This window comes from Caloenas nicobarica, chromosome 27 (genome assembly GCF_036013445.1).
Source record: "Caloenas nicobarica isolate bCalNic1 chromosome 27, bCalNic1.hap1, whole genome shotgun sequence".
Lineage (NCBI taxonomy): Eukaryota > Metazoa > Chordata > Aves > Columbiformes > Columbidae > Caloenas > Caloenas nicobarica.
Window position 1 is genome coordinate 1776630 of NC_088271.1, and position 27650 is coordinate 1804279.

At 63.6% G+C, this 27650-nt stretch overlaps 4 protein-coding genes and 1 non-coding gene across 8 annotated transcripts; 2 read left to right on the plus strand and 3 right to left on the minus strand.

The window, feature by feature from the left end:
* Positions 1-1868: 1868 nt before the first annotated feature.
* Positions 1869-7922, minus strand: PLPPR3 (phospholipid phosphatase related 3). 3 transcript variants are annotated; one of them, XM_065652265.1, is made up of 9 exons: positions 7609-7922; positions 6757-6909; positions 5227-5319; positions 4837-5022; positions 4547-4676; positions 4124-4319; positions 3991-4048; positions 3527-3700; positions 1869-3435 (listed from the first exon to the last, which is right to left on the minus strand). In XM_065652265.1, exons 3-9 carry the CDS (start codon positions 5299-5301, stop codon positions 2191-2193), a joined length of 2064 nt encoding a protein of 687 aa, XP_065508337.1. In that variant the 5' UTR covers positions 5302-5319; positions 6757-6909; positions 7609-7922; the 3' UTR covers positions 1869-2190. The 3 variants fall into 3 exon arrangements, with proteins under 3 accessions (XP_065508337.1, XP_065508338.1, XP_065508340.1); XM_065652266.1 differs by lacking the exon at positions 7609-7922 and having other exon boundaries at positions 6757-7192; XM_065652268.1 differs by lacking the exons at positions 6757-6909; positions 7609-7922 and adding an exon at positions 5896-5935.
* Positions 7923-8093: 171 nt separating this feature from the next.
* Positions 8094-10326, plus strand: CFD (complement factor D). Its single transcript, XM_065652290.1, has 5 exons — positions 8094-8237; positions 8402-8555; positions 8833-8977; positions 9361-9618; positions 9890-10326. The coding sequence occupies exons 1-5, from the start codon at positions 8171-8173 to the stop codon at positions 10061-10063; spliced, it is 798 nt and encodes a 265-aa protein (XP_065508362.1). The 5' UTR covers positions 8094-8170; the 3' UTR covers positions 10064-10326.
* A 689-nt stretch (positions 10327-11015) lies between these two features.
* MED16 (mediator complex subunit 16) lies at positions 11016-20042 on the minus strand. 2 transcript variants are annotated; one of them, XM_065652264.1, is made up of 14 exons: positions 19695-20042; positions 19240-19347; positions 18851-19020; positions 17804-18235; positions 16963-17068; positions 16148-16303; positions 15578-15789; positions 15111-15317; positions 14505-14715; positions 14188-14321; positions 13619-13811; positions 13148-13364; positions 12675-12758; positions 11016-11654 (listed from the first exon to the last, which is right to left on the minus strand). In XM_065652264.1, exons 1-14 carry the CDS (start codon positions 19828-19830, stop codon positions 11528-11530), a joined length of 2493 nt encoding a protein of 830 aa, XP_065508336.1. In that variant the 5' UTR covers positions 19831-20042; the 3' UTR covers positions 11016-11527. The 2 variants fall into 2 exon arrangements, with proteins under 2 accessions (XP_065508336.1, XP_065508335.1); XM_065652263.1 differs by having other exon boundaries at positions 13619-13814.
* Positions 20043-20648: 606 nt separating this feature from the next.
* Positions 20649-20755, plus strand: LOC135999299 (U6 spliceosomal RNA). The gene has a single exon (XR_010607689.1). It is a non-coding gene; the product is annotated as a U6 spliceosomal RNA (small nuclear RNA).
* Positions 20756-21717: 962 nt separating this feature from the next.
* On the minus strand, positions 21718-27634 carry R3HDM4 (R3H domain containing 4). Its single transcript, XM_065652303.1, has 8 exons — positions 27448-27634; positions 24898-25052; positions 24665-24783; positions 24339-24462; positions 23865-23950; positions 22777-22862; positions 22415-22470; positions 21718-21910 (listed from the first exon to the last, which is right to left on the minus strand). The coding sequence occupies exons 1-8, from the start codon at positions 27489-27491 to the stop codon at positions 21807-21809; spliced, it is 774 nt and encodes a 257-aa protein (XP_065508375.1). The 5' UTR covers positions 27492-27634; the 3' UTR covers positions 21718-21806.
* Between the last annotated feature and the right edge of the window lie 16 nt (positions 27635-27650).

A 27650-nucleotide genomic window follows, 5' to 3' on the forward strand; every position in this document is an offset into this window, starting at 1 on the left:
GATGAGGATGCTCCTGCTCCCCCCTGGGCCCTGTGGGTCCCCAGTGCTGCCGGCAGGGCTGTGGGAACACGAGGCTGGCAGTCACCATGGAAACCGCTGGGCAAAGCGGCCTGTGACGCCATCGCTCACCGCAATGAGCCATGAGAGCTGTGATGGTGGCAGCGCTGGGTGGGGGACGCGGGATCCCCAGAGCTGGGGGTCTGTCCCACTGTGTCACCTCCACCTGCACCCCATGGGCCTCGTGCTGCTGCCGGACAGTGTCAGACCCCCCAGGTCACCAACCCCTTAACCGGGCAGGCACCACCCGCCGGTGCCCCTGAGTCCCCGCGATCCTCCCGCTAATCCCCGGGTGGCTTTTCCAGCACTGAGCCCGGGTTATGCCGGATAATCCATATGTTTGCAAGGTGAAGGCTCTGGGATACCCTCTGCTAATCCAATTGGCAGTGGCATTTCGGTGCTGGTGGCACTTTGGTGCCATCGGCATAGTGCCCATTCGGGGGGACACAGGCTGCCCCTGCACCGGGGGCTCAGCCCTGCTCGGTGGCAGTTCCTGGGGGCTGTGGAGCAAAACCCGCCAGTGATTTACAGGCCGTGACAAAAGGGAGCAGATGTTCCTCCACACCGGGGCCGGGTCACACAGGGTTTTGCCGCCACCATATGAGGACGGCTCTGGGGGAGGTGGCGGCACCGGAGGACACCCGAGGGGTCTCGCGTTGTCTGCACCGCTGCTGCTGTCCCTGCCCGTGGCTCGGCGTCCCTCCCCGGCATCCCTGCCCGGCTCTCACGGGAGGACGAGGCACCGGCGGGGTCACCGGCCTCGTGGCTGTGCCGCTGCTGATGGTGACGCGCGGGAGCCCCATGCGGTGCCGGATCCTGCGTTGCCACAGCAACACGGCGGGAAAATGCAGCAATGGCACTTTGCTGCCGCGGCAGGAGGACGGCGAGGGGGGTCTCGGGTGACGAGGGGGGGGTCTCCTTGCTCTGGGGCTTTGCAGGACGATCCATGCAGCAGCGATGCCCTTGGGCCACGCAGCGCCCGCAGCTCCCGGCATCGCGCTGCAGCGATGGAATCCCTCGTGCTCACCTGAGGGCCGATGGGCTGGAAGGGCTTTAGTCTGGCCCGTGGGTCGGGGGAGAAGGTCTGAACCCGTTGTGGAGGGTTGGGGCCCCAGGTGGGGGTCTCACAGTGCATCGGCACCATCACACCCGCCCTGGCCCTTGGGCTGCTCGGCTGCGGCGCAGGCTCGGCTGGGGACCCCCCCCACGCCTGGGGGTCTCCAGCCACTGGGCCACAGCGTTCGCCCCCCCCGAGCAGCCCCCAAACCCCCCAGCAGCCCCCAAACCTCCCAGCAGCCCCCACTCAGCGAAGGAGCCAGGCCGGGGAACATCCAGACATTTATTTGCTTTTCAAACCACAGCAGTTTCAGCTGTTGCCCGACAGACACATTCAGAGCCTGGAAACCCCCCTTGTCCCCCCCAAACCTCATTCCCCAGCCCAGGGCTGCTGCTCCTGGGGACAGAGCTTGGCCCTGGCGCCCCCCCCGTGCCAGCCCTGAACCTGTGCCCCCACCCCAGCGCCCACCCTCTGTTTCAGCCCGTGCAGTATTTTATTTACAGCCTCCGTGTGCCCAGAGCCTGGGCCCTCGGCAGCCCCCTCCCTCCCAGCACTGTCCCCCCCAGCACAGACCAGTGGTGCTGGATGGGGGGCTGCAACGACCCCCCGCACAGCACCCCCAGCACCCACACACCCCCCGTGTGAGCCGGGGCCCATTGCCCCATGGCAGCTCCCCCCAAGACCCCTCAATCCAGGCCCCCCACAAGCCCTTCAGCACCATTTGCTCCCCCCCGAACAGACGTACGCTTCCAGAGCTGGAATAAATCAACCCCTCAGAAACATCAGCACCTGTGTTAGAGAGAAAAAGAAAGTCAAAATGCTTGGAGCTGCCCAGCCCCGCGGGCTGTGGAGCAGAGACCCCCCAAACCCCCCAGCTGCCCGGGCAGGAGCCGGGTCCTGCGCTGGGGGGTCCCGCCGGCTCAGGGGCCGGTGTGACCGTCCTGTGCCGCATCCTCGTGCCACTCGGTCGCCCCAATGCCAAAGCCAGCCTGGTCCTGATACCCTCCCAACAGAGAGGGACCCCAGCATCACGGACCCCTCTTCGGCCCCCCGAGCTGGGGCAGGGACGCGGGGGCTCAGTCCTTAAACCTCCGGCCGGCTTGCATTTTCTTGTAGTAGTGGTCCACCTCGCTGTCCGCCGGCCCGTCCCGCTCGGCCGGCTTCCTGCGCAGCGTGGACTCGCGGCTGGCCGTGCCCAGCAGCCCCTCGGGCGGCGCGTCCCCCCGCTCCCCCGGGATGGCGGCCAGGCTGCCGTAGCGCGGCTCGTCCTGCTCCATGTCGCTGATGGAGGAGCCGGGGGAGATGCCGGCGCTCTTGGCCGGGCGGAAGCCGCGGAAATCCTTCCCCGCCTCGCCCAGCTCGTAGGCGTCCGGTCCCTCCGGCCCCTTCGGCCCCGACTTCCACTCCCAGGGCCCGTTCCCGGCGGAGAGGTGCACGACGGGGTGGTGGGGGGCGTGGGCGTCGATGGTGATGATGCTGGAGCTGTCCCGCTCCGAGGGCGAGCGGTACTGGGAGGAGTCGGAGCTGGTGGAGGACGACGAGGTCTCCGAGTGCTTGGGGGTGACGGAGACGATGCTCTGCTGCTTGGACATGGCGATGACCTGCATCAGGCGCGGGGGGTTGGCCACCCGCTGGGCCCCCCCCTTCTCGGCCACCATCACCCACTTGGCCCGCACGGCCGCCCCGCTGCCGGCCGCGGTGCCGGCGCCCGCCTGGCTCTCCTCGGGGATGTGCACCAGCTGCGAGGCGCCCGCCCGCGGCTGGATGAGGACGCGGGGCCCCATGGCCGCCCGCTCGGCCGCGCGCGCCTGCACCGTGGGGTAGAGCGATGGGGGGACGTCGTCACCGGTGTCCCCGGCGCCCCGGCCCTGCGCCGCCTCCTCCGCCAGCGTCATGCTCCGGCCCTCCAGCGACTTCTGCTTCCACTCGGTGATGAGCTGCTTGGAGCGGGAGGCGTCCACGGGGACGTGGATGGTCATGTGGCGCCGCGCGGGGTCGTCCATGGAGGGGGTGTTGACGCGGGGCAGGGTGTTGCTGAAGGTCACCATGTTCTCCTTGCCCATGGGGCTGCGGGGGGCCAGCAGGTCCACGTCCACGCTGGCCCGCTTCAGGCTGCCCAGCGAGTTCTTCTCCCGCGGCACCGGCCGCGCCGCCTCCTCCAGCCGTGTCTGCGGGTTCAGCTCGTCGGTGCTCACCGACTTGTTTTGGTGGTAGACGGAGTCGTGGCCGCGCTGTGTCAGCGCCCGCAGCGCGTCCTTGGCGGGGGCCGGTGCCGGGACCCTCTCTGCCGGGGCGCAGAAGTTGCCGACGGCATGGTAAGCCTGTGGCAGGGGGAGCGGGGTCAGCACCGCGCCGGGCACCGCAGCCCGTGCTGAGCGTCCCTCCCTCCCAACCCCACGGACCAGGACCCACCAGGTAGGCGGCGATGCCGGCACCGATGAGGAACCCCACGTAGACGTCCGTGGGGTGGCTGCGGTACTGGGTGATCTGCGTAAGGCCGCAGATGCCGGCGGCGATGGCAAAGGCAAAGACCAGGATGGGCTTGAGGAGTTTGGTGCTGTCCGAGATGATGGAATTGAAATACATCTGGTGGCGGGGAGGCAGGAACGGGCTGTCGGTCGCGGCACCAGCAACAGCTGCCATCACGGCACCGCAGCCCCCCCACCCCCGGCCATGCAGAGAGTGCTTGGGTGCACATGGAACCACAAGTGTCAAAGCGCACACGCGTGTGCACATGCTTGTGCACACATGCAGCATGGGCACGTGTGTCAGGCAGTGCTTGGCCGTGCACCGGAGGGCGCGTGCTGACGGACAGGGATGCTTCTGCCCCAAGCCGGCACACGCAGGATGAGCACCGGGCAGTGCCGGGAACTCACCGACACGTAGACGGCAGCAAAAGCCGAGAGCGTCGCATGCTGGGACGGGAAAGTCTTCCTGCGGGGAGACGGGAGAGCACGGTTGGGACAGGCGGGAGGGTCGGCATCGCGGCGCGGGTCCCCCCGGCACTACCTGGCAGAGAGGATGGCGTGCTTGTCTGCGCCCGAGCAGATGTCCTGGGTGATGTAGGGGTTGGCGTCGCAAGGCGTGCCCAGCAGCGTGTAGTTGGGCTTGCAGACGGTCAGGAAGAAGGGCGCGTGGTAGCCGGTGGCCAGTTGGATGACGTCTGTCACCAGGGCGGTGGCACAGAGCCCAAACACGTGGACACCTGGGGATGGCAGGAGCAGGACAGCAGGTCACCCCCCCCGTCCCATGCAGGGCACCCAGGGCCCACCCAGCCCTGGGGCACCCGCAGGCGCTGGGGAGGGTCCGCTGCGGTGTCTGGGGGGGGCTGTGCATTGCTGCTGTCGCACCCGAGTGCCCCCGCACCCCCTCCAGCCCCGGCCCCTCGTGCAGCCCCCGCAACGGGCAGGACCTGGCGGCGGCACAACGTACCCACAAACCTTACGGTGCGGCGCAGGAAGGAGTTGAAGTTGCAGCCGCCGGCGTTAATGCTGCCCTCGGCACCGGCGCGTCCCTTCAGCCGGGACTGCAGGCAGTACACGATGCCCTCCCCGACCATGATCTGGGGACAACCAGCAGCTCAGCGGGTGCCGCTCCATGGGGACCGGGGTGTTTGGGGCACCACCAGGCTCCCCGCAACCGCACCCTGGGACCCCCAGCCCGTCTCTGTGCTGGGCAGGCTCCATCCTCCCCCCCCGAGAGGGACAAGCCCCCGAACGCACCGAGGCGGCCGGCGCGGCGAAGGCCAAGCTGAGCAGCATGAGCAGCGGGATGAGCTCCTCGTTGGTCTCCACGTAGGGCATGGAGAGCGCCCGGTCGTGGCACTGGAAGCCCACCTTGGCCGGCTTGAAGAGGTCGGTCAGCTCCAGGAAGTAGAGGGTCACGATGGAGGAGGCCACGATGGGCAGCTGGGGGGGGCGAAAGCGTTGGGACCCCCGCGCCGCCCGCTTCGAGGGGCACCGGCATCGGCAGCCCTGCCGGGGGGCAAAACCCCGTCCCCTCCCTACCAGGGCAGGAGCAGCACCCGAGGAAGGAGCCCCCAGCTCCGCTGCGTGACGGATGCACTCGACCCCCACCGACCACAACAAGCCCCCCACCCGCCCCACACCCACCTCCACGAAGTAGAAGCAGGGCAGGAGCGTCATGCTGTCCTTAGGGGCCCGGTTCTTCTCCTTGGGGGGGATCATGGTCCTGGGGCCGGGGTCCTGCCATGGGGCGGCAGGGTCACCCCCGGGTTCCCCCCTGCAGCCTCCGTACCGGGAGGGGCTTCCCCGCCGGGACCCCCAAGGGCACCATGGCGGGGCAGGGACTGTCCGCGCTCCCCCTCAGGGGACCCCCAGCACCCCGGGGGGGTCCGGGGGCTGTGACAACAGGTGGGGCGGAGGCTCGGCTGTCGCGACAGGCGGCCGCTATCGCGACAGGAGGCGAGGCCGCTGCGGAGGGCGCGGGGAGGGAGGGGGCCGCCCGCAGAGCCCCGCCGAGGGGAGGGGGTCCCCGGCACCCCCCGGGCCCAGCCACCCGAAACCGGCCCCGCGCCCCAGCTGCAAAACGGGGAGGGGGATAACGGGGATGGAGCAGCGCGGACAATAGCGGGGGGCAATAGCGGAGGGGGCAATAACGCGGGGGTATTAACGGGGGTGTGTAGGGGGGGCAGCGAGGGGCTCAGCCCGCGGCCGGGGCCGGGGGGGGCGGCCGCTCCCGGCGGTGCCGCAGCCGCGGGCGGGGGTCGGGCCGGGGGGGCGGGGAGCGGCTCTTTGTGCAGCCCCAGCCTCTCCACTCACCTCTGCTGCGGCCGCCCGGGGCCGAGCGGGGCCGGGGGGGCGGCGGGGGCGGCGGGGGCGGCGGCCACGGGGGCTCCCGGGAGCCGGGATGCTCCTGCCTCGGCGGAGCGCGGGGAGCGGCGGCTTCCTCCGCCCCGCCGCCGCCTCCGCCACCGCCACCGCCGCCCCCCGCCCCGCCCCGCCGCTCCCGGCCCCTCCCGGGGCGCTGAGACCCCGCGGAGCCCGGGATGGGGGTCTGGGGGGGTCGGGGGCGAGACAAAGGGCCGGGCGGGGCCGGGGGCGGTGAGTAGAACGGACCCGCCCCCGAACGCTGCTCCGCACCCCAAAAGCTGCTTGGCACCCCCGAACGCTGCTCCGGGCTCTGCAGCAGGCAGCGGGGGGTCCTCGCCGGGGCTCCTTCCTTCCCCGGCCTCGCCCGGATCAGCCCCGTCCCCCCATGTGCTGCGGGGAGTGGGGGCTCGCACCCCCGCTCCAGGGACCCTCCTGCCCTGCAGAGCCCCCCCCTCGCCGAGCTCCCCCACCCCGGGCTGCCAAACCGGGGCTCCCGCAGAATACAGATATGTGACCTCCCCAAACCCACCCCCTGAGCTCCCCCAGCGCACGGGGGACAGAGCCCACGCCAGCCTCAGCTGCAGCCTCGAGTGTCCGCAAGTTTGGGGTTTGGGAAGCTGCTGCAACTCCCTTTGCTCCCCAGGGACTCCCAGCATCTCTCGGAGGAAGACGAGGCGCCACTGCCCTGTCCCCTCTGCCTTGGCTGCCCCACACTCACAGGGGATCCCATCCCCACCAGCCCTACCCCGTACCCCATCCCCTGTGCCCTGCACCCCACACCCAGCCCGCTGCCCCCCTGCACCCACTCACAGTCCTGTCCAGGCTCTGCGCAGCCCCGCACACCAGCACCAGCCACCACGCGTTGCCCTCGTTCCATTTTCGGCCCTTAAGTGGGCAAAAATCTCCAAGCGTATTTAACGTCTAAATCCCGAATCCCTGGAAGCCGCGATTAAGCCGCTCTCCCTGTGGAAAATCCGCAGTTTGAGCCACACGCGGCCACCTCCGGAGCCACCCGCACCCAACGCGCTCCCACCGCCCGCATGGCCTGACCCCTTCCCGCCACGTGCTGCCCGACGCGTGGGGACAGCGGGAGGCCAAAGAGACTGTGCACAGGGACCCCCCTGCCCTGGGGCACCCCGGCCCCTGCGCCGTCCCTGCCGGGGTCCCCGAGGACGGTTGGGTCTGTTGGCGCTGGAGGCCGGGGGGTGGCTGGGGCTGGGGGGTCGATGGCATGGGGTGGTGGTGTCTGCACAGCTGGACAAAGGGAATGCGGTAATTCCGAGCTGTGAAGCCTTGTGGTGGAGGAGGAGGAGAAAGGGGTCGGGGGCGTCTCCAGCCCCAGCCCCGAGCGGGCACAGGGCGATGTCCCGGTGCGATGTTCCCGTGCGATGTCCCGGTGCAATGTCCCGGTGCGACGTTCCGGTGCGATGTCCCGGTGCGGGGGGGGGGTCGGGGCCATTCCCGGGGCTCGGGGACGCTCTGGGACTGGCCGGGATCCGAGGCGGTGGCTCCGCTTAGTGGCACCAGGGAGAAAGGCAGAGGGGACAGGGGCTGCCACTGCCATCCCCGCCACCGCCATCACCATCACCCCTGCTACTGCCACCACCACTGCCACCACCACCACTGCCACCACCACCACTGCCACCACCACCCAGCACTCACAGGAGCTCAGGGCTCCCCCCAGGGACCCTCACTGGGTGCTGGTGGCCCCAACCCCGCTGTCCTCGTCCTTGTTTGCCCCAAGAGCAAGCCCCCAGGGGATGCTCAGCTCTGCTCTGCAGCCTTGGGCACCCTCTGAGCTGGCACCCAGCGCCCACTGGCACCCAGCGCCCACTGGCACGCTCTCCGGGCAGCCGGGTGGGGATCCGTGGTCCGGCGGGGCTGCAGCCAGGAGCCTTCATGTGCCAAGTTTTGGCTTTGAAAACAACAGCGCAGAAATCCCCCACAGCGGGTGCCAGGGCCGGCAGCTGGGATGGGCTGTTTCCTCCCTCCTGCGCTGTTTGTACCAGGAACTCTTGACCCCTTTTATAAGCCGAATATTTAAAAACACTCGGCCCACACTGCGGAAACCCCCCCGGCTCCCCCTGCACTGCCCCTTCCCGCCCCCCCGCTGCCCTAAAGCTGGACATAAAAACAAGTCCCAGCCCCAGCTGAGCCGCGTCCGCCCCGCAGAGCCCACGGACCCCCCGGCTGGGCAGAGGCAGCGCTGGGCTCCATTGCAGCCATGGGGCTGAGTCCCGCTCCTGTCCTCATCCCCGCTCTGCTGCTGCTGCTGGGGGCCATGGTGAACGGTGAGTGCATCCCCTGGGATGGGGACAGGGACAGCCCCAGCACGGGGGTCTGCAGGCCCCCCATTCCTGCCTCCATCTGCAACCACAGGGAAGGGTCCAGGGAGCGCGGGAGGGGACCAGGGCGGTGACCCCAGCTGACCTGTCCCCTCTCCCACCTGCCCCAGGGCAGCCCCGGGGACGGATCCTGGGGGGCTCCGAGGCGCAGCCCCACCTGCGGCCGTACATGGCCTCACTGCAGCTGGACGGGCAGCACGTCTGCGGGGGCTTCCTCATCGCCGAGCAGTGGGTGCTGAGCGCTGCGCACTGCACTGAGGAGACGTGAGTGCCGGGGGGGTCAGCACGGGGGCTGCTCCATCCTGGGGGGCTGCTCTGCGCTGGAGGGGGCTGCTGGCCCCAGGCCAAATCCTGCTCCATCGCCCTAACCCCGGCGTGGGAGCACGGGGCTGTGCTCCCGCCTGTGCCAAGGACTGGGCAGGGGCTCAGGACCCCTGGGAGCTCCTGATGCCCCGGGGGGGGGGTCTCTGACACCCTGTTTCCATGGCTGGACGCAGCGACTCCCCAGCTCTGTGTGCCCCATGAGCTGCGTCTCTTCCAGGGACGGCAAAGTCTTCCAGGTCCTGCTGGGCGCCCACTCGCTCACACAGCCAGAGCCCCACAAACGCCTGTACCGGGTGCGTGCCCAGATCCCCCACCCTGGCAGCAACATCCACAACAACAAGGACGACCTCCTGCTGCTCCAGGTGGGCTTGGGGCTGCCGGAACCCCGGCCAGAACCCCCTTCCCCGCCACCCGCCAGGCACAGCCCCGCTCCTGCAAACCCCTCTGCCCCTGGGACCCCGGGGGTCACCAACCACGGCGGGAGGAAACGCTTGAGGCCAGGATGGGACCTCTTGGTTCTCCAGTCCCTTTTTCCCTGTCCCCTGGGACCGCCCCTGCTGCCCCCACCAACTACCTTGGGTTGCATCCAGACGCCTCTGTCTTCCCCGCTGTCCTCGTGGCTGCAGGTCCCCGGCTGCATCCCCGGGGCTGCGGGCGAAGGCAAAGCCTTGAGCCCAGCCCAGGCTGGGCTGCTCCTGCCCCGCTGTGTCCCCGCTGACCCAGGTCCCCTCTTACTTTGTGGCAGCTGGAGGAGAAAGCGGAGCTGAACGCCCACGTGCGGGTGCTGCCGTTCCAGCGGGAGGACAGGGACGTGGCGCCCGACACGGTGTGCGTGGTGGCGGGCTGGGGCACCATCAGCCACAGCGGGCGCCGGCCCGACAAGCTACATGAGGTGGAGCGGCCGGTGATCAGCCGCGACCTCTGCAACGAGCGCACCCGCCACGACCACACCATCACCGACAACATGATGTGCACTGACTCCCGCAGGAAGGACAGCTGCAAGGTACTGCTCGGCCCTGGCCGCCACGGCCATGGAACCGCGGCCGGACCTGCGGGCTGGGGCTGGAAACCCCCTGGGTGTGGGTGGACACCTGGGGCTGGGGGCAGGAGGGGGCTGTGTCCCCAGGGTGACGGGGGCTCCTCGCCCTGTGCTGGCTGCTGCACAGCAGCTCTTGGGAGCCTGGAGAGCTGAATGAAGCCACGGGCACAGCCCAGGGCTCCCGGGGCCACCCTGGCAGCCCCCACGGTACTGCTGACAATCCTTGGTCCCACAGGGTGACTCCGGTGGCCCCCTGGTCTGCAATGGGGTGGCCGAGGGGGTGGTCACAGCCGGCTCCCGCGTCTGCGGCAACTACAAGAAACCCGCCATCTACACCCGCATCGCCCCGTACACAGCCTGGATCGAGAGCGTCATGGCCGCGGCGGCCAGGGAGGGGGATGCCCGCTGAGCCGCCCCTGGGGACGCGGCTCCACACCCCGGAACGCTGCATTAATGAGTGTGGGGCTCCCAGTGCTCCCAGAGCTGGGGGGCCCAGCAAGAGACTGGGGGAAGAGGGTCCCCGGCCACAGCTCTGACTTGCAAAGCACAGGGTCTGGGTGGGGAGGGTGGGGGTCACAGCCCCCCGCGCTGGCGCAAGCCACAGGCTTTGCTGAATGTGCCCGTAACGCTGCTCGCGACCTGCTGCAATAAAGTGATGACGATTCCTGCAGAGCTGCTGGGGCCGCATGGGGGTCGGCAGGGGAGCCCCCCACCCAGGGGGCACAAGACGCGCGGGGGGTGGCGCTGAGGCTGAGCCCGTGGGGACAGTGTGGCCAGAGTCCTCCCCACAACCACAGCTGGGGGAGCCCAGCCCCTCCTGTGAGCCCAGCTCTGCCCCTCGGGGGGCACAGGGACCCCGCTGGCCCCCCAGACCTCATTCCCATCCCCGCACCCCCAGCCCATCGCCCCGACCAGCATCGGACACTCAGGGCCACCGCACCCCGCAGATGCGACACCAGCATCATCGTCTGCCGTTTCTGTCAAATCCGAGCGCCCAGAGATGCGCTGGCTGGCAAACGAGACAAAGGGTCGATGCGATTTTCACCTCACCTGTACCCCAGGACCGCTCTTCTTCAAACGCGCTGCAGAGCCCGGCTTTGTCTGAAGCTGGAGATCCGCAATGATCCTAATCACTTAATGCTTTCTCCTCCTGTGTCCATAATAACCCAACAGAAGCTTGAAAACATTAATTCATTACCCCTTTCCATTTTGCAAACAATGGCAGCTCCTTCCCTAATAAGAGACACAATTAACAGGGTGTTCCCGCTTCTGTTCACGCATCAACCGTCCCAAACAGGCACTGCGTGACCAAGAGTCACAGGAGAGACTGCTGAAGTTCTGAAAACAAACCAAACATTCAGTACAAAACTAAGTGAACTTTTATTTACAAAAGAGCAGAGCGTTCAGTGGGTTTGCTGCATTAGACACAGAGCGACGGCGACATCTCCCAGCAGAGGGATGAGCTGAGCACAAGGACGGGGAGCAGGGAAACGGGGGCAGTAGCTCCCGCTGCGCTCCCCGAGCCGCCTGGGCGAGGGACGAACACGAGGTACCGGGGATTTGCTCCCCTCTCCCTGGGGACCGTGTCTGTTCACCCCCCGCCACCCCGGTCACCGCGCTTTGCCCCACGAGGGCCCAGCCCAGAGATACCGGGGCATCTGGACTGTCACCCCCCTGGCAAACCTGTCACCCCCTTCCAGCTCTCGCTGCGAGGGGAATCGCTCCCTTGTTTTAGGGCAGAAAGATCAAGGCAGGAACAGCAGCCCCGGCTCACGGCAGGAGCAGCAGCCCCGGCTCACAGCAAGAGCTGCCATCCTGTTGTCCGCAGCACTCCCGGCAGCTCTCGGCTCGGCGCCAGTGGCTCCCATGGCGCTCAGGAGTAGCTGAGGGGCATCCTCCTCCACAGCCCCCCGCACAGGCAGTTTTTGATCCAGCGCTGCTCCCACTGCTTCACCGCCGTGACTTTGTTGGGCGATTTCAGCATCGTAACGCAGCCGCACCTGGGAAGGGATAGAGGGGCAGCCAGGCCGGGAGAAAAGCCAGCGCTGCCAGGGCGTATGTGCAGACCAACAGGGAATCTAAGGAGGAAAACGGCTTTTGCTGTTCGCAGGTGAGGTTTGTGAGCACTAAAAACCAGCTGAAACCATGCGAACAATTATCTTAAACAGAGAGAAGTTCTTTGGGAACAGAAGGCCGTCTGCAAGAGAACAGCCTCCAGCTGCTATTTATACATAAAACAGCAAACAGTCATCTTGTAAAAATGATCTGCTACAGAGACCTTCTATTAAAACCAATAATTAAAGCTAATTCGATCACATGATTAGATGTATGTTTGCTCCCTGCACCATTATTTTGAAATCCAGGCTCCTCTGTGAGGGTGGATGAAGAGTACAGCACAAAGGGACTTAAAACACAAACCCAGTTTGAAAGATGACCCAAAAATGGCACCACAGATACTGTGATTATTTCCTCCAAGAACACCGGTAGTTCTATTTACAGAGCAGACCTGCAAAACAAGCTGGGGATCTCTCATTGCTAATGAGGGCTCCTACAGCCAGTTCTGATCTCTGTTCACCTGTGCAGCCCGACTGCTCAGATTCTGCTGTCAAAGCAAGATCATATTTATTCCATGACACACAATTCAGCCCTTAGGTGAAACGCGGTTAATTCTCACAGAGCTGGGGTTACTTTGCACTGGGCGAGCTAAGAAGATTTTTAATCTACCAGCCAGGCTGCGACGATGCAGCAGCAGCAGCCTGGAGTCAGAGCTGCTGCTCTCCAAGGACACCTCGCTCTCCCTGACCGGGACGCCCCAAACCCCAGCACAGCCGCTCGCTACGGGCGCTGCCACCCACCAAACGCCTGATCAGAGCAGCGGCGTTTCTTCCTGCAGACACAACGACGGTGGAACGTCACCGGGACACCCGCTGGGACGGTACCAGCGGCTGGAAGAGCTGCTGAACAACAAGAGCAGCCTCTGCCCAGCCCCACGCTGACGGGACGGCTCCTGCGCCACTCACCTGGTGCAGGACTTGCACTCCTCTGTGGGGTACGCTCCCAGGTGAAGCCGCCTCAGGTGATCGATTTTGGGCTGTCCAGGCGCCCTGGGTAGGAAGGAGAAAGGGAACTTTTCTAGCAGATCGCTTGCTGAGAGCTGTTTCCAGGGCAGGGACCTGCAGCGCTGTGGCCAGCACAACAGCGGCCTTGACCACCTCGCCATCGAGTGCCGCGGGACTCGGGCCACGCTGACACCACTCTCACCACACATGAGCACTCTTTTCCCCTCTGTTTGCTGTCTCTTTTCAATATTTTACATTCCAGCCCATTGCAAGCTAAGAAATGAATTCAAGCAGAGAGGACAAACTGCTCTTGGGTCACGCCAGCGAGTGGACGAGCCAAAACCCACAGAAGTTCCATCCCAGTGACCTCCCAGAGCTGCAAAGGGACCCCAAAGCCTCCCACCACAACACCCCCTCGCCTCAGGTCACTGCACCTGACAAAGGCATCGAACTGGGAAGAGACCGTGTGACCCACAAGCCCGGGAGCTTTCCCAAACTGCAGCCGCACGAGCTGCTTGTTCTGCAGCTTGCTGATAATGCCGTCATTGATGGGCAGCCAGTCAATGTTGGGAATGAGTAACTGGCTGGGCAGAAGGCAACACTCGTCTATCAGGGTATCATCTGGCTCCGTGATGTGATTTTCCTCACGACCTGCACGGAAAACAAAGCAAAGAGAGAGAGAACCAGCGTGACCTTTGAATGTCTCATGTAGAGATCGAGAGAACCGCGTGCAGTTTCCTCCTCCATCTGCCAACGCAGCAGAGAAAACAATAAACTTGGCAGCTGCACTCGCCCTTTCTGAACACCACAGACCCACCCAGGAGTTACTGCCACAATTATGCCTTTCGCACACAACCCACGTTAAGGAAGGATTCTTTTGTTGAGGAAAACTGGCAAAGGCTTACAGCACAGCCAGAGCTTGGTCAGGAGCCTGAAGAGGAGGGACATACTGTCCTGTGTGTCGGAGGTGGCTGTGTAGACGGGCAGGCAGCTGGGCTTGAGCAGCCCCCAGATGCGGATCACCACCATCAGCTCCCGGAACATGCCCAGGGACGCGCCGTCCCGCAGGAAGCTGTGTCCTGGCCGCACCGGTGAGCCCTGCTGGGGAAAAATTGCTGAGATTGGGACTCACACACACACTGGGACTCACACAGCCTGCCAGAGCCACGGCTCCGCTTCCAGACAACTCTTCTCCAGCACTGCAGAGCCTGCGGCGCTGGCTGCCAGAGCGTGCCGGGGAGCTGGGCGGCGTACAGCAGTTCATCGACAGTTTAAACATGTCCTGCAGCCACTGAGCCCACATCTCCAAATGCAGCTGCCACTCACTCCGCCACCGATGCCCAGATAGGCACAGAAAGGACCATTTTGTATTCCTGCTGTTTCTTACGCTCTTCTCCCGAGCGTCTGTTTGGACAGGATGCCAGGGCTGTGCGTGACTTGGCTAGCGGAGCCCTGTGCCGCCGCGGGCGCTCACCTGGTTGGGCAGGCTGGCCAGCAGGTACAGCACAAAGTCTCCCACCCACTGGATGAGCTGCTGCAGGGACTGCAGCGTGGTCATCTCCAGGACAAACTCTTCTGTCTTCAGGTTAATCATCACCTTGTCGATGTCTGAAACACAAGCAAGAAAAAGATGGATCCAAATTTCACCCCGTCCCTGTGGTGCCCGAGGAGGTGGCCTCCTCCTCCCCAAACCCAGAGAGTCACGATGAGATTGTGATACTTGATATCAAACCTAAAAGGGGAGCAATCCGATACAAACGCTCAGAGCGCAGTGCCAGAGCAATCCCTTACCTATATCGGTGATCTTGGAGCAGATCTCAGTGAGCCGGTCGCCAGGACTCTTGTCCGGGGTGTTCAGGAAATGCGGGCGCAGCAGCGACTTGAGGGTGCAGCTGATGGCGATGAGGAACAGCTTCGCGTGGTAGTCACACACGCGCGCTATCGTGCTGGAGGAAAGCTTGCAGAGAGACGCCTTCATGGCAACAATGCGCGTGGAGAGGACCTGATCGAGAGAGACACCAGGGAAAAATACAGAAGAAAAGGCAGAATTAGAATAAGCTCATTAAAGCAAGCTGCTTTATTCTCTGCTCTCCATTTCTGCTGCATGAATGACAGGAAGAGTGAATACTGTCCTGTGCGTGTACAAACAGCGCTGCTGTTCCCAGAATCTCTGCCAAAAACAGACTTTACCAGAAGTTTCCAACAGGTAGAGACCTGCTAACGTTAGTGCAAATGAACACTGCGCAAACGGAGGTTCTTCACACCTCGCATGCCGCTGGAGTGGGGCGTTCGGAGCTGGCACAGCCAGGCCGGCAGAGCCGCCGGTCTCCCAAGCACCGGCGATTCCTCCTCCCCATCACCGACACCCCCCGTGCACAGGCAGGAGCTCCCGCTGACCTGCTGCAGGGCCGCATTCTGCCGCATGTACTCCTCGTGCAGCTTCTCCACCAGGTTCTGCACCATGTTGGGCTGGACGTGGAGCAGGATGTCCCACCAGTCGTAGCCCGTCACCATGCAATACTCCAGCAGGAACAGCAGGTGACGAAGGGACATGTTCATGTCCAGCACGTGGCCCATGGAGGGGGAGATGCGGAGCATGCTCAGCTGAAGGGAGGAAGCAAAGCAAAATCCACGTCAAGAACTGCACTGAAAACATCCCGCAAAGCTGTAACACAACATGGGGCCAACCGCACCTCAGTCCTGACCCAAAGGCACAACCCCTGTCATGAGGGGACACGTCCCTTCCTGTTCAACATGGATCGTGCGGCTGGAAGGAACATTCCCAGGGTTTTTCCGAGTGATCCATTGCCACTAAGAGAGACTGGACCAGAGCAACCCCCGTGCGCTCGCTAACAGCTCGATACCTTCCCATGACTGTCAATGCCGGCCAAGGCCAGGGACGTCCAGGAGAGCTGCATGGCCTTGAAGTGGACCAGGGGACCCGCCGTTCGCTGCCGTTTGAGGCTCTGCTCGTCCACGGGGCGCTGGGAGGACGAGCCGTAGAACACGGCCATCATCTGCAAGGACAGGCGATGGACAATGTGGACGCTGCCGTCGTGAAACGCCAAAGCCAGCCCTGCGGGGAGAAGACAACCGCGGCTGAGCACACGACTTCTCCCGGCACAACGCAGACCTTGCCCGGAGACGCCGCAGCTACCGAAAGCCCAGGTGGCAACCAGACAGCACCCAAAGGGCTGTGGGCTCGCAGGCACATCTGTATCTTGAGGCCGTGTCAGCGTTTCACAGAGATACGCCTCTTTCCATGGAAAGAAAACAGGATGGCCAGGAAGAGACCACGTCTTTGAAAGTTTTCCTACCAGCATTTCATACGGTTTGTTCTGAATTCTTACTTCAGCCACCGTTCAGAAGGTGAAGAAGGTAAAGTCTCAGGTAGACTCCACATATTTAGGAGAAAGACAATAGTGGCTCCTTACCCAATCCAGGGAAGAATTTCGTGTCGTTCGCCACCTTCAGATCGGTGTTGGTCAGGGAGATCGGCAGCTTCGGCAGCGCCACGGCCGAAACGCGGTCCAGGTCATTGGTGGCAGAAAGAATCCGCCACTTCAGTATCATGGGCTGCTTGTCTCCAACTTCAAAAAACAAGTGAAGAACTGAGACATCTCTCCCCAAAGAGATGAGAAAATACATCCCCCATCTCTGCCCACGCTCCCCAACGAAGCGGGCCTGCAGATCAAGCACTGATGGTTTGTTCATTCTACCAGACCACTATATTTTCCTCATATTTCCCCAGGTTTTCTTCTGATTTTAGCAACTGTACAAACAACACCTGGCTTTGCTAAATCTCTTTCGATGGAAGGCTCTGCTAGTTGCGATTAAAAAAATCCTTGTGTACAACACTCCTTCGTATTTCACAGGAACAAACTGCAGAGATTTGATTTGGTTATATCTGAAATCTTGTGGAAAAACACACAGACTGGGCAGCCTGATTAAACCAGCTTTGCTACACAATCTTTTTCCTTTCAAAGGCTCGGCTCTCAGCGGGAAGAGCAGCTGCACAGCATAACATAGAAAATGTCTTTTATTGAGTGAAAGCAACAATCAAACCACTTCCTGGAAACCAGCAATTTGTTGCCTGAGATGCAAGCAGATGGAATAGAGCCTGTGACTGAGAACACCTGAAAAATAAACATGGGATCCTGGATAATCCCATCCACGCCACAATGGGTTTGAGAACCTGTCTTGTGCTTTCACTGGGACCTTGCTCCTATTTTAAACAGCAGAAACTCACCCACAGGGGAGATCTGCTGGAAGATGTTGTTGACCGGCAAACCCTCCTTCCGCAGGGACCAGCACTCCACGATGCTGCTGCTTTGGTTGGAAGCACAAAGCAACACCTGCGAAACAGAACCCACGCTGCAACCACGGGCACCAACTACTGTCCCGCAGCATTTCCCACCCCCTCATCTCCTCTCTTCCCGATTAGTTTACGCTCCACCAGTGAAAAGCAGACGGCTGCATAAGCAACACATAACAGCGAAGTCCCTCATCCCAGCTAGAAGGACAGAGGCAGAACTGTGCCATGTGTGACTACAGCCTGCACATCTCCACGTAAAAAACAGACTTTGCAGGCAGAGCAGCCCCTGTGCTCTCCAACAACCTCTAGAGACAGGTCAGGCTTCATGGAATCACTTCGCTTCCACAATTGCATTATCAATCCCTTGGCAAATAGAGTTAAGCTACTAAATTAAGTCAGATCAAGAGCTCTAAGTGTTCTGGAGAGGGGCTGCTTTGAAGCTGAGACCTAAAGATGAAAGGCTTCACGTCCCAGAGCTCCCCAAGCACCAGTGCCAGATCCAGGACACACACAAAGCAAAGCACAACCAGGTAACGAAGGCCAGGGCTGTTCAGGCTGCCGTTCCAGAACCCAAGGGCTCGGCCCTGACACCCCCAGAGCTTCTAAGGGCAGCTGAACTAGTGGCACTTCCAGAAACAGCAAATAGAAACACAAAGGGCACTTCAGGACAGGTGAAGGACACCTCCAGAGCCACATGGAGAAGCCAGAGGTGGAGCAAATGGCCATTTCCTCGCTATTCCCTTAACTCCCAGCTGTTTGAACAGCAGCCGCTCACCTGCTCTGACATATCCCGAGCAAGAAATTTCAGGTGCGTGATGGCTGGGTACTTGTCTTTGCGGGCAGGGTCAGTGGTGCAGCGCATGAAGAGCGAGGGCAGGATTTCCGTGTCTATTTTGCACTTCTCATTCACCACACTGACACAGACTTTGTAGAACTGGACAGGGGAGGCGCTGCTGCCGTCCGACGTGGCCACCACGATGTTCCCCCCGCCAGTGAAGGCGACATCAGCCAAGGCGACGCGGCAGCGGAGGCGGCACAGGCTCTCGGTGGACGTCAGCACCTGCCCGTTGGGCTTGAGGAGCGAGACGGTGACCAGCCCGCTGATGGTGACAGCGATCCAGCCCTCCATGGGCTTCCCACCAAACAACGTCAGCGACGGGGAGAACTTGACCCTGGAGAACTTCTCGCCGAAGTTGGATGCTCCAGACTGCGAACGAAGGTCAAGGACACAGAGAGGTTTGTACCCAATATGCGCAGAGCGCTCTAGACCGCAGAGCTCTCGGTCTGCGGGGCTGAGTAGAGTCAGGCGAGGGCACTGAGCTCCCACCCCGACTCTGCCCACGCCAGAGTGGTACCTGCTGCAGCAGGAGCCCCCCAGCCCCTCTGCAAAGCCCCCGGACACAGCACTCCCACCTCACTTCTGCGGGATTGGCAGAGTCGCTCATTTTGAGTCTGACAGAACCAGCCACGTTTCTAAACAAGCAGCTTATCTCCACACACACGTGGGTCCCGTTCCCCAGTCCCTGGGTCAAACCTCAGGACCTCAAATGCATTTCTTCTGAATTATTACTGGTAGGCAAATAAATGTTTTTATCTCCATTTTACAGGCAAGGCAATTGAACCAGACAGACTAGGGGAGACTTGCTTAAAGCGCCAAGAGAAACCAGGCATCCAGCCCCTGCTGAATTTCAGCTGGAACTGGGAATCTGATTTTCCTTTTTGACCGGAAAAATTCCCCCCAAAGGCCACGGAAGGAGTCAAGAGCAGAGGAACACTGCCGGGAGTTCCCAAGCCCTCTGCAGTGACCCGAGCCCGGACAAACCTTCTCCACGTGCAGAGCCAGCTTCACGCCGTTGTGCAGCCAGGACAGGGCCACCACCGGGTCCCCTTCCACCACGCTGCCCACGGTGCTCTCCCAGCTATTGGCCAAGTGGTCAGTCATGCTCCAGCACTTGATGTGTCCGTCAGCATCTGCCGAGAGCAGCCTGGAGCCTGCGACAACAGCGCCTCATCAGAACCAGGGGGTGCAGCCAAAAAAAATCAACTGAGAAATCGAACTACCCCAACGTGGTTCGAATGGAGACAGATGCTTCATGGCTGGGAAGTGACACACAAACTCCTTCCCCGTGATGAATCGTGCACTGTGGCTTTAGGAAACGCATGCACACAAACGTGGGGACACAAGGTTAACGCGAAGGGGTCTGAGCTCACCTGACTGATCCCACTCCAAACACGTGATGACTTCGGTGTGGCCAGAGTTGACAGAATAGACGTCCCACGGGTGCTCGGTGTCGATGATATGGACCATATGGGTGAGATCTACAAGAAGAGAGAAGGGAATTGTGGTCTCTCATCACTAGCTGGCATTTCTAAACCCATAGAGCTGGTGTGAGTGAAGGCATAAAACCATGGGTCCGTTTTGGGAAGGGTAATAACTGCGCTTGGCAGCTCAGGTGAGGTACGAGACACCAGCACTGAGCTTGTGCTGGTTTGGCACAGCGAGAGCCACCCCGCAGCATACAAAACACCATTAAATCTCAGGAATGGCAGGATCAGAACGAGCACGAGTTTCCCGTGTTGATTAGCTGATTTTGGGGTCACGGCAGAGCACGGGCCGCCCGGCCTGACCGCTGTGCGTTCCCAGGGGCGTCGCACGCTGGCCGTACCCTTCTCCTCCTCGTTGCGCAGGTCGGTGGTGAAGGCGATGAGGTTGCGGCAGGACCAGGCGCACACCAGCGGGATGGATGGGCAGTGGTTGCTCTTCGGCTTCTTCTCCCACTCGCACACGTACGCCAGGTCCATGGCAGAGCCCGGGGCCCCGCGGAGCGGGAACGGGCGCTCACGCTTCCCTGGCAGCCACAACAGCCGAGCCCGCGGGTCACAGGCCCAGCCCGGTGACACCGGGTGCCCCTGCGCCCCAACCCCGGCACCCGCGCAGGGAAAGGGCGGCGGCCCCGGCTGTGGGGGTGCGAGCAGCACCCGGAGAAGCCCCGGCGGCCCCGGGGCGCGGCCTGGCCCTCCCGGCGCGGGTAGCGGGGCCTACCCGGGGGGAGCAGAGGGGTCTGCTCGCCGGGGTACCGGCCGCACGGCAGGTGGAGAGGGAACGCCCGGTCCCTCGGGGGAGTGGCGGGGGGATGTCCGGTCCCTCACGGGGGGGTGCCGGGGGGACTCCCGGTCCCTCACGGGGTCGGGAGCGACACCAGGGTCGGAGCGGCCGCGCTCACCGCGCCGCGCCGCCTCCCGAGGACCCCGCCCCGCCCCTGCGGGCTGCCCTCGGCGCGCCTGTGCCCCGCCCAGCGCCTGCGCCCCGCCCCGCCTGCTCAGGCACCGCTGCGGACACCCCGAGCCAGAAGCCCTCAGCGTTGAGGCGGAAGGACACGCCCATCAGCTGATCTAATTTGCATGAACGCCTACCCAGAACCCACCGGAGCAGCCTCGGCAAATATAACCTGTAGGTTTGGGAGATTTTGGCGAAGCCGAGACAAGCAAAGTGTTCAGAGGATGAGTAACTCCGGGGAGACCTCACAACGCGTTAAGTCACGTGTAGAAAAACAGTCACCCTATCATTAAAATACCCTCTACAGGGAAGGTTAAATACCGCCGTGGCAGGTGTTGCAGTCGTGCTCGCTTCGGCAGCACATATACTAAAATTGGAACGATACAGAGAAGATTAGCATGGCCCCTGCGCAAGGATGACACGCAAATTCGTGAAGCGTTCCATATTTTTGGGACCTGCCCGCACCCGCCTTTTGCTGGCGGTGCCCGATGAGTCCCCCGGACCCCTCACTCCCCACCGCACAGACACCGCGGAGCGCCGAGATTGATGTTCCCGGCCCCCCCGAGTCACAACACAGGAAGGGGTAGAAAGGGTTGGGGGCTCCTATCGCCCTGCGGGGATAATCCCCTCGGTTAATGGGGTTGGTGTCCCCACAGCGGGCAGGGGTCCAGCAGCCCCGGGGACACAGGGACACCCACAAACTGCCCCATGGATGAGCAGCAAGAGCGCAGGGGCTGGATTGGCCCGGCTGTGCTCTCCCAGCACACACACACATATATATACACACACACATATGTACACGTTAAAAACCACACGCTATATTACAATTAAAACCAGCCCAGCGCACAAGGTGGGGCTGCCAAAACACCAGTGGGGCAAGAGCACCAGGAGCTCCCCCGACCCCCCAGACACCCCATCCTGGGGTCCAGCAGGGGCTGAGCCCCCCAAACACCCCATCCCGGGGGCTGCCAGGGGCTGAACCCCCCAACCACCCCGTCCCCAGCTGCGGGTGCTGCACAAGGCAGCGCCGCTCCGGGAACGCGCCAGCCCCGCGGCTCTTCCGCTGGCTCAGCGTTGGCTCAGCACCGCCACGAGCTGTTTCACCGCAGAAAAATCTGGACCAAAACCACCCCAGGAGCGGCAGCGCTCAGGGGGTGGGGACGGGTTTGGCCCAGCCCGATTATTTTTAAAAGCACCTGGGCTATAAATAGACACACAAACAGTTCCAGGGAGAGCGGCTCCGGCTGGGACGCGGCGCCCGGGGATGGGGGGAGTGCGGCTGACACCAGCACCTGCTTCACCCCCACCCTGCGATATCCATCCAGGCTGCGCCGTCCCCAGGCTCGGTCCCAGTGTCCCCCGAGAGCCACCGGCCCCTGCTCTGCACCGGCACATCTGCTGCTGGGGCGGGGAAGGGACGAGCCCCTCGAGGGGCACAGGGGGTGTTGGGGGGCAGATCGAGAAGGCGTCAGCGCAGCGGGGGGCAGGGGGTCCCGGGGTATCAGCTCATCTGCCCCAGGTAGGCTGACAGCAGCAGCTCGGGGCGCAGGAAGACATGGTGCTTGTTGCTCACTTTCATTTGACGTTTCCCTTCGATGTCCGAACCTAGGGGCAAGAGGCAGCGTCAGCACGTCCCCGTCCCCTTCCCTGGGTCCTAGTGTCACCTACCCAGCCCGGCTCCCTCCCACAGCTCACAAATTAGGCAACTGTCCCCCCCATTCCCCATCCCCAGCCACCTCCACATGTCCCCATGGGCACCACGGGCTCCACGCCACATCGTTAGCCCTCCCAGGGACACCCAGGGGTATGGCGGGAGAGAGACCCCGGGAGCATCTGCTGGCTTTGAGACGCTCAGAGCCAAGAGGAGAAATGGCAGCAAACACGACACCTCTGGGCAGCGCTGGCCCAGCCGATGTCCCCACCGGCCACTGGTGCCGGCACCAGCGTGACCCCAGCCGGGGCTCCCCGGAGCAGAGTTATCTGTGAGCCGCAGCACAAGGTGGGGCCGGGGAGAGGAAGGGAGGAAGAGGCTGAGCTGGAGAGGAGAGATAGTGATAGAGAGCAGGGAAAAACAACAAAACCTGAACCAAACAAACACGAGGCTCTTACTGGCAGAGACGAGGTCCATGTACTGGCAGAGCGCATGGAGCAGAAGCCGCTCGAAGCTGGGGGAGATGGGGACAGGGTCAGAGCCGGTCTCAGAGTGGCATCTCCTGAGTGTTCCCTCCTCTCATTCCTCCCATGGACCAGAGATGGGGAGCACAAAGTGGCACAAGCCCCCACGCAGGGGTCCCCCCATGCACTCCTCCCTTGGGGACTCCATGGGGACCAGGCCAGGCGAGTGTCCCCAGACAGAGCCCCGAGCCCGACTGAGGGGTCTCCTTTGTCCCCAGAGCCGCCGGCAGCCTGAGGCACAGCTCGGAACCCTCCTCCGTGGGAGCGGTGACACTGCCGAGCCCGCTGGGCAGTACCTGTTGTCCATCAGCGCCGTGTAGACAGAGTGAGGGGTGACAGAGAAGAAGGCCAGCAGCTCCTCCTCCAGACCCTCCAGCGTCCCCTGCAGGGACAGGGGGGCTGTCAGTGAGGAGGGGGCGCAGAGGGCACAGCCCCGGCAGGACGGGGCCCCCCGAGGAGTCACCCCGGCAGCCCCCAGATGAGTGCTCTGGACGCCAGACAGTGGGAGGGCACAAGTAAAGGCAACGTCTCCCCTCTCCACGATCTGTCCCCTGCCAGCTCCACTGCACGTGCCAAGGGCTGGCACCATCCCCATGCTCAGCGCGGCAGCATCCAGGGATGCCTCGTGCCTGGTGTCACCCCGTGCCATCGGCCCCTGCCATCGCCCAGGCAGAGCAGCTCCCCGGGGCACCCTGACCCCAGAGAGCAGCAGCAGGAACCAGTCTCGTTTGAGAACAAACTGAGCAGAAGCCAGGAGGAGCCTGGGCTGCTCTCAGAGACTCTAATTAGCTCCAGGAAAAACAAACAGAGCAGGAAAGCAGCAGCGCTGAGGGGAGGGCGCGGGGCAGCTCGGCTCCCTGGCCAGGTGGCACCAGCCACGCCGGCCTCTCCTTCAGGCTCAACTGTTTGCTCTGCGCTTAACGCAGCTTTAGCCCTTTCAAAATGCATTTGAGTCCGTCCAAACAGCCTTGTGCGGACCACTTGGAAGACCCAAAAGGCTCCACCACTGCCCCTGTGGGCAAACGCATCGGGTTTCCCCTGTCACCTGCTGCTCATTGAGTGGAGGCTGGGAAACAACCGTGTAAAAATATCCTGAACTGCCAGAAAACTCTGAACTGAGCTGCGAAACCCCGTCCGCACGGGGAGCTGAACATCTGTCTGCAATCGGCCACGGCCACAGAGCTCACACAAGAACTGGAGCACGTTCCCCAGCAGCTCATGTGAAACTCGGCACTTGTCTGGCTCGGTGACTATGCACCGGCTCAGGGGACAGCGCTGGGGACACGGCTCTGGACGAAGCTGCACGTGGGGCACTGGCAGCCACCGCCCTGCCTGCCCCAGCCCCCCCGCAGCCCCCAGGACCCCCCCACAGCCCCCAGCTCACCATGGGGATCCGGCCCCGCTTCAGCGTAGCGCGCAGGCGGCGGCTGATGCGCTGGAAACACTCCTGGGGGGTGTGGGCAGGGGGCTCTACAGCAGAAACAGGACAGGAGGGACTGGGACACAGCTCTGGCCACAGCATCACCACTCAGGAGCCCAACGTCCCCCCAGCCACCCCCAGAGACACCCCTGGCACCTCCTCTGCTCCTGGAGCTGCAGAGAGTCACCCCCAGAGCAGCAACACCCTCCCCATCCGGGGGCAATGGAGATGCAGAGACGTGGCTGCTGTGCCCCTCGGCCCCTACCAGTCCCCCCCGGGTCCGTCAGTTCCCCAGGGCTTGGCCCGGTTCCCCCCGGCCCCCTGACAAGTGGAGGGCGCGGGGAGCAGGACGCAGCCCTCGGGGAAGGGCACCCTTCCCAAAACACACCCAAGGGAGGGGAGGGAGAGGCCCCCCCCCACCACAGCCCCTCCCAGCACCTTTCCAGGGCTCCCCGTTCCCGACGGGCAGCTTCCTCCTCTGCTTCTTCCCGGCCTCCTCCTCCAGGTACAGCAGCACTCGCTCCTGCTCTTCCCCGGACCGGTTCATGAAGTCATTCCAGATCTGAAGACACAAGACACGGGCCGCGCTGCAGAGGAGTGTGGGGAGCGCCGGGCACTGTGTGCCCCCCCCAGACCCTCCTCCCCCTCGCCCCCCAAGCCCAGGAGCAGCAGCTCGGGCCGGGGGGCTCAGAGGGCTCCTGGGGCTGGAGTAGATTGGTACCAACACCACGGCCGTGCCAGGGACCCCCGGCAGCCCCGCTCACCTCCACGTAGGTCTCGTTGTTACAGGCCTCGGTGAAGATGCTGGGGGTGGCGGCGTGGGCGAGCTCCCCCTCCTCGCTGCCGCACTCATCTCGCTCCAGAAGCGTCATCAGGTAACGAGCTGGGACAGAGCAAAGGCACTGAGGGGGGGCAGCATCCTCGGGGAGCCCCTGCACCCCCCTTGCTGCAGGGGGGTCTGGGGAAGGGTCCGCGCTCGGGCTGCCCCCGTCCTTACTGTTCTCCAGCCTCTGCAGGCTCTTGCGGCCCTTGGCCCGGGGGGTGAGGTCCGAGTTGCGGATTGCCTTGTTGATGAAATATTGCTTGCGCTTGGCTGGGGAGAACCTCTTGGTCGGGGAGTCCTCCAGCGGGGGCAGGCAGTCCTCAATCCTCCTGCGGGGACACGCGGTGACAGGGACTGAGCCCCCCAGGACAGGGAGCCGCGTGGGGGGGACAACGGGGGAGACAGCGAGCGCATCAGCCCCAGCGTTAGCTCAACAGGCATTGTGTCCTCCGCGGCCCTGCACACCCTGGTCGCAGCCACAGCCCCGCGGCACGCCACGCTGCTGAACCGCGGCTCGCTCCGAGGATTCGCCCTCTTTAAATTAGCAGCCAGACGTCCCGGGTAATTAACTGCACCAGCACGCAAGGCAAGACAAAGACTAATTTCTGTGGAGGCAGGGAGGGACCTGGGGTGCCCGTGCAGCACCTCGCATTTGCCATCGCCCAGCCAGAATGTGCCACAGGAGCTGCCGGCGCTGTCCTGCCCTGCGGCCACTGCGGCGACTGGCAATGGGCCCCGTCACCCGGTTATCGAGGCCAGCGGCAGCCTCCGCCCCGGCCGCACCGTCACCCGTGGGGCTGGCGCTTCCGTCCTGCCCGTTCCGCAGCCGCAGCTGCTCCCCGCACCCCCAGCACGGGCCGGGGTCCCGGTTCGGGCAGCGAGCCGTGGGGACAGCGGCTGCACCGCTCCCGACCACGGCCGAGGAGGCTCAGCTGTTGTTAGTAACAACTCTGGTCAGGGCGCTGCTTAGACATATGTACAATTTAGGAACGACCATAAAACTTAAGGTGATTTCATGTGAAATTAACCCAAGCGATGAGCAAGCAGCTCACTGGGCACAGAACACAATGGCTCCGGTTTCAAAGTTCACCAAACTCTGCCCAAGACAGGAAGTTTCACCATCTTTTCAGTGGTGCTTTGCCCGCTTGCCGAGGTTTCCGCGTCGCAGCTTCCCCTCGGGTTTGTGTGGGTTTCCTCTAGCAGAGGGGGGGGCGAGAAAACCAGCACTCCCGACACAAACCACCCCCAGGAGTGCACGGGAGGGCTGGGGGAGCCGCCCGCTCCCTCCCACCGCGGCAGTACCGCGGTCTCACCCATCCGTGGGGCCGTGTCCCCACTAGGCACTGTGTCCCCACCGTGTCCCCTCCTTCCCAGCACCCTGGGGCTCGGGGAGCCCTGGCACCGCAATCAGGCGCTGGCACAGCCGTTGTCCGGGAAGGCAGCCAGCGCCTTACCCACGCCAAAGCCTTGATTTATTTTTTTTTTTCCCCCTTCCCGTGGCTGGGGACAGTGATGGGGCCTTTGCTGCTGGGGAGGGACCAACCCGCCTCTCCCCCCTCCAGCTGGAGAGAAAACAGCAGCAGAGGGGCCCTGGAAGAGCTAAAAGGGACGCAGGTATCGCCGGCGATGACTAACACAGGGGTGGGGAGCTGTAACCCAAGCTGCAAACAGAGCGACCAGCGTTCATGGATTTAGTTTTGTTACAAAGGTGGCTAAAAAAAAAAAATAATAATAGAGGGAGTCACCTTACCACCGGCCCCAGCTGGGAGGGTTGAGTGCATAGAGCTTGGCACTACCGAGGGCCACCACGGCTCGCCGGCACGGCCCTGGCACAGCCCTTCGAAGAGACAGAGTCTCGTCTGAAATATTTACCCTGTTTTCAGGGAGCCCTGACTCAGGGCAGCGGGACAACGAGGAGGGCTCACCCCCCAGCCCCCACTGCGGGGGGAAAGAAGATGTTAAAACCAACTGTGCAACAAAACCAGCCGAGCGAGCCCCCATGCTGCCGGGACCCCCAGCCCTGCCCAGGCCTGGTACCCGTCTCGGTGTTGCCACGTCTGCCGCTCGGTGCTGCCACCGGGCAGGATCCGTCCCCCACCTGGGTCACCTGCAGGTGACAGTGACCTTAGGCCAGTGCCAGCAGAGCCAGGCTTTGCAGAGCCAGGCTTTACGGTGCCAGAGCCGCGCTGAGCCCCACTCTCCGGCCCTTATCTGTGACTCCAGCGCTGGGACCCCGTCCCGGGGACACCAACCCCCGGGGACACCACAGAGACACTTCAGCAGCTTCTCCTCCACTTCTCATTTCCAGGCAATAAACTGCTCCCTAGCAGGTTTTCAGCCAGTTCGTTAATCACCGTTCAGCCAGCACGGCACGGCCCCGCTGCCGTGACCCCGCCAAGGGACCCAGGCCCGGTTCCCACACGGCCCGTACCCCCCCGGTGCCGGTGACCCCAGGGAGCACCGTGACCTTCAGTGGGGTAAACACTAATTAGCCCATTATCCTAATGACGGCTCCCGACGCTGACACCGCCGGGGCCCGGCGCGTTCCTGCTCCGGTGGATGGGGCAGAGGCTCCCCCAGCTGCTCCCCCCGGGGAAGCGGAGCCGCCCCAGCCCGCGGGGGTCCCGGCGGGGGCCGGGCCGGGAGCGGAGGCCGCAGCCGGGCCCACCGGCAGCCCCCCCGGCCCCGCGGGCAGTCCCCGCCGCCCCCCGGCCCCGCACTCACGGGTACGGCTCCTCCGCGCCCGCGCCGCCCCGCAGAACCACCATGGCCGCTCGGCCCGGCGGCGGCACCGCGGCCCCGCAGGAAGTGGCGTCAGAGGGGCGGGGCGCTGAGCCGCGGGGAGCCGCGCCGGGGTCACGGCGGGTGCGGAGCGGGGACAGCCCCGGACACCGGGACTCGGCGGAATCCGGAGCCCCGCGGCCCCT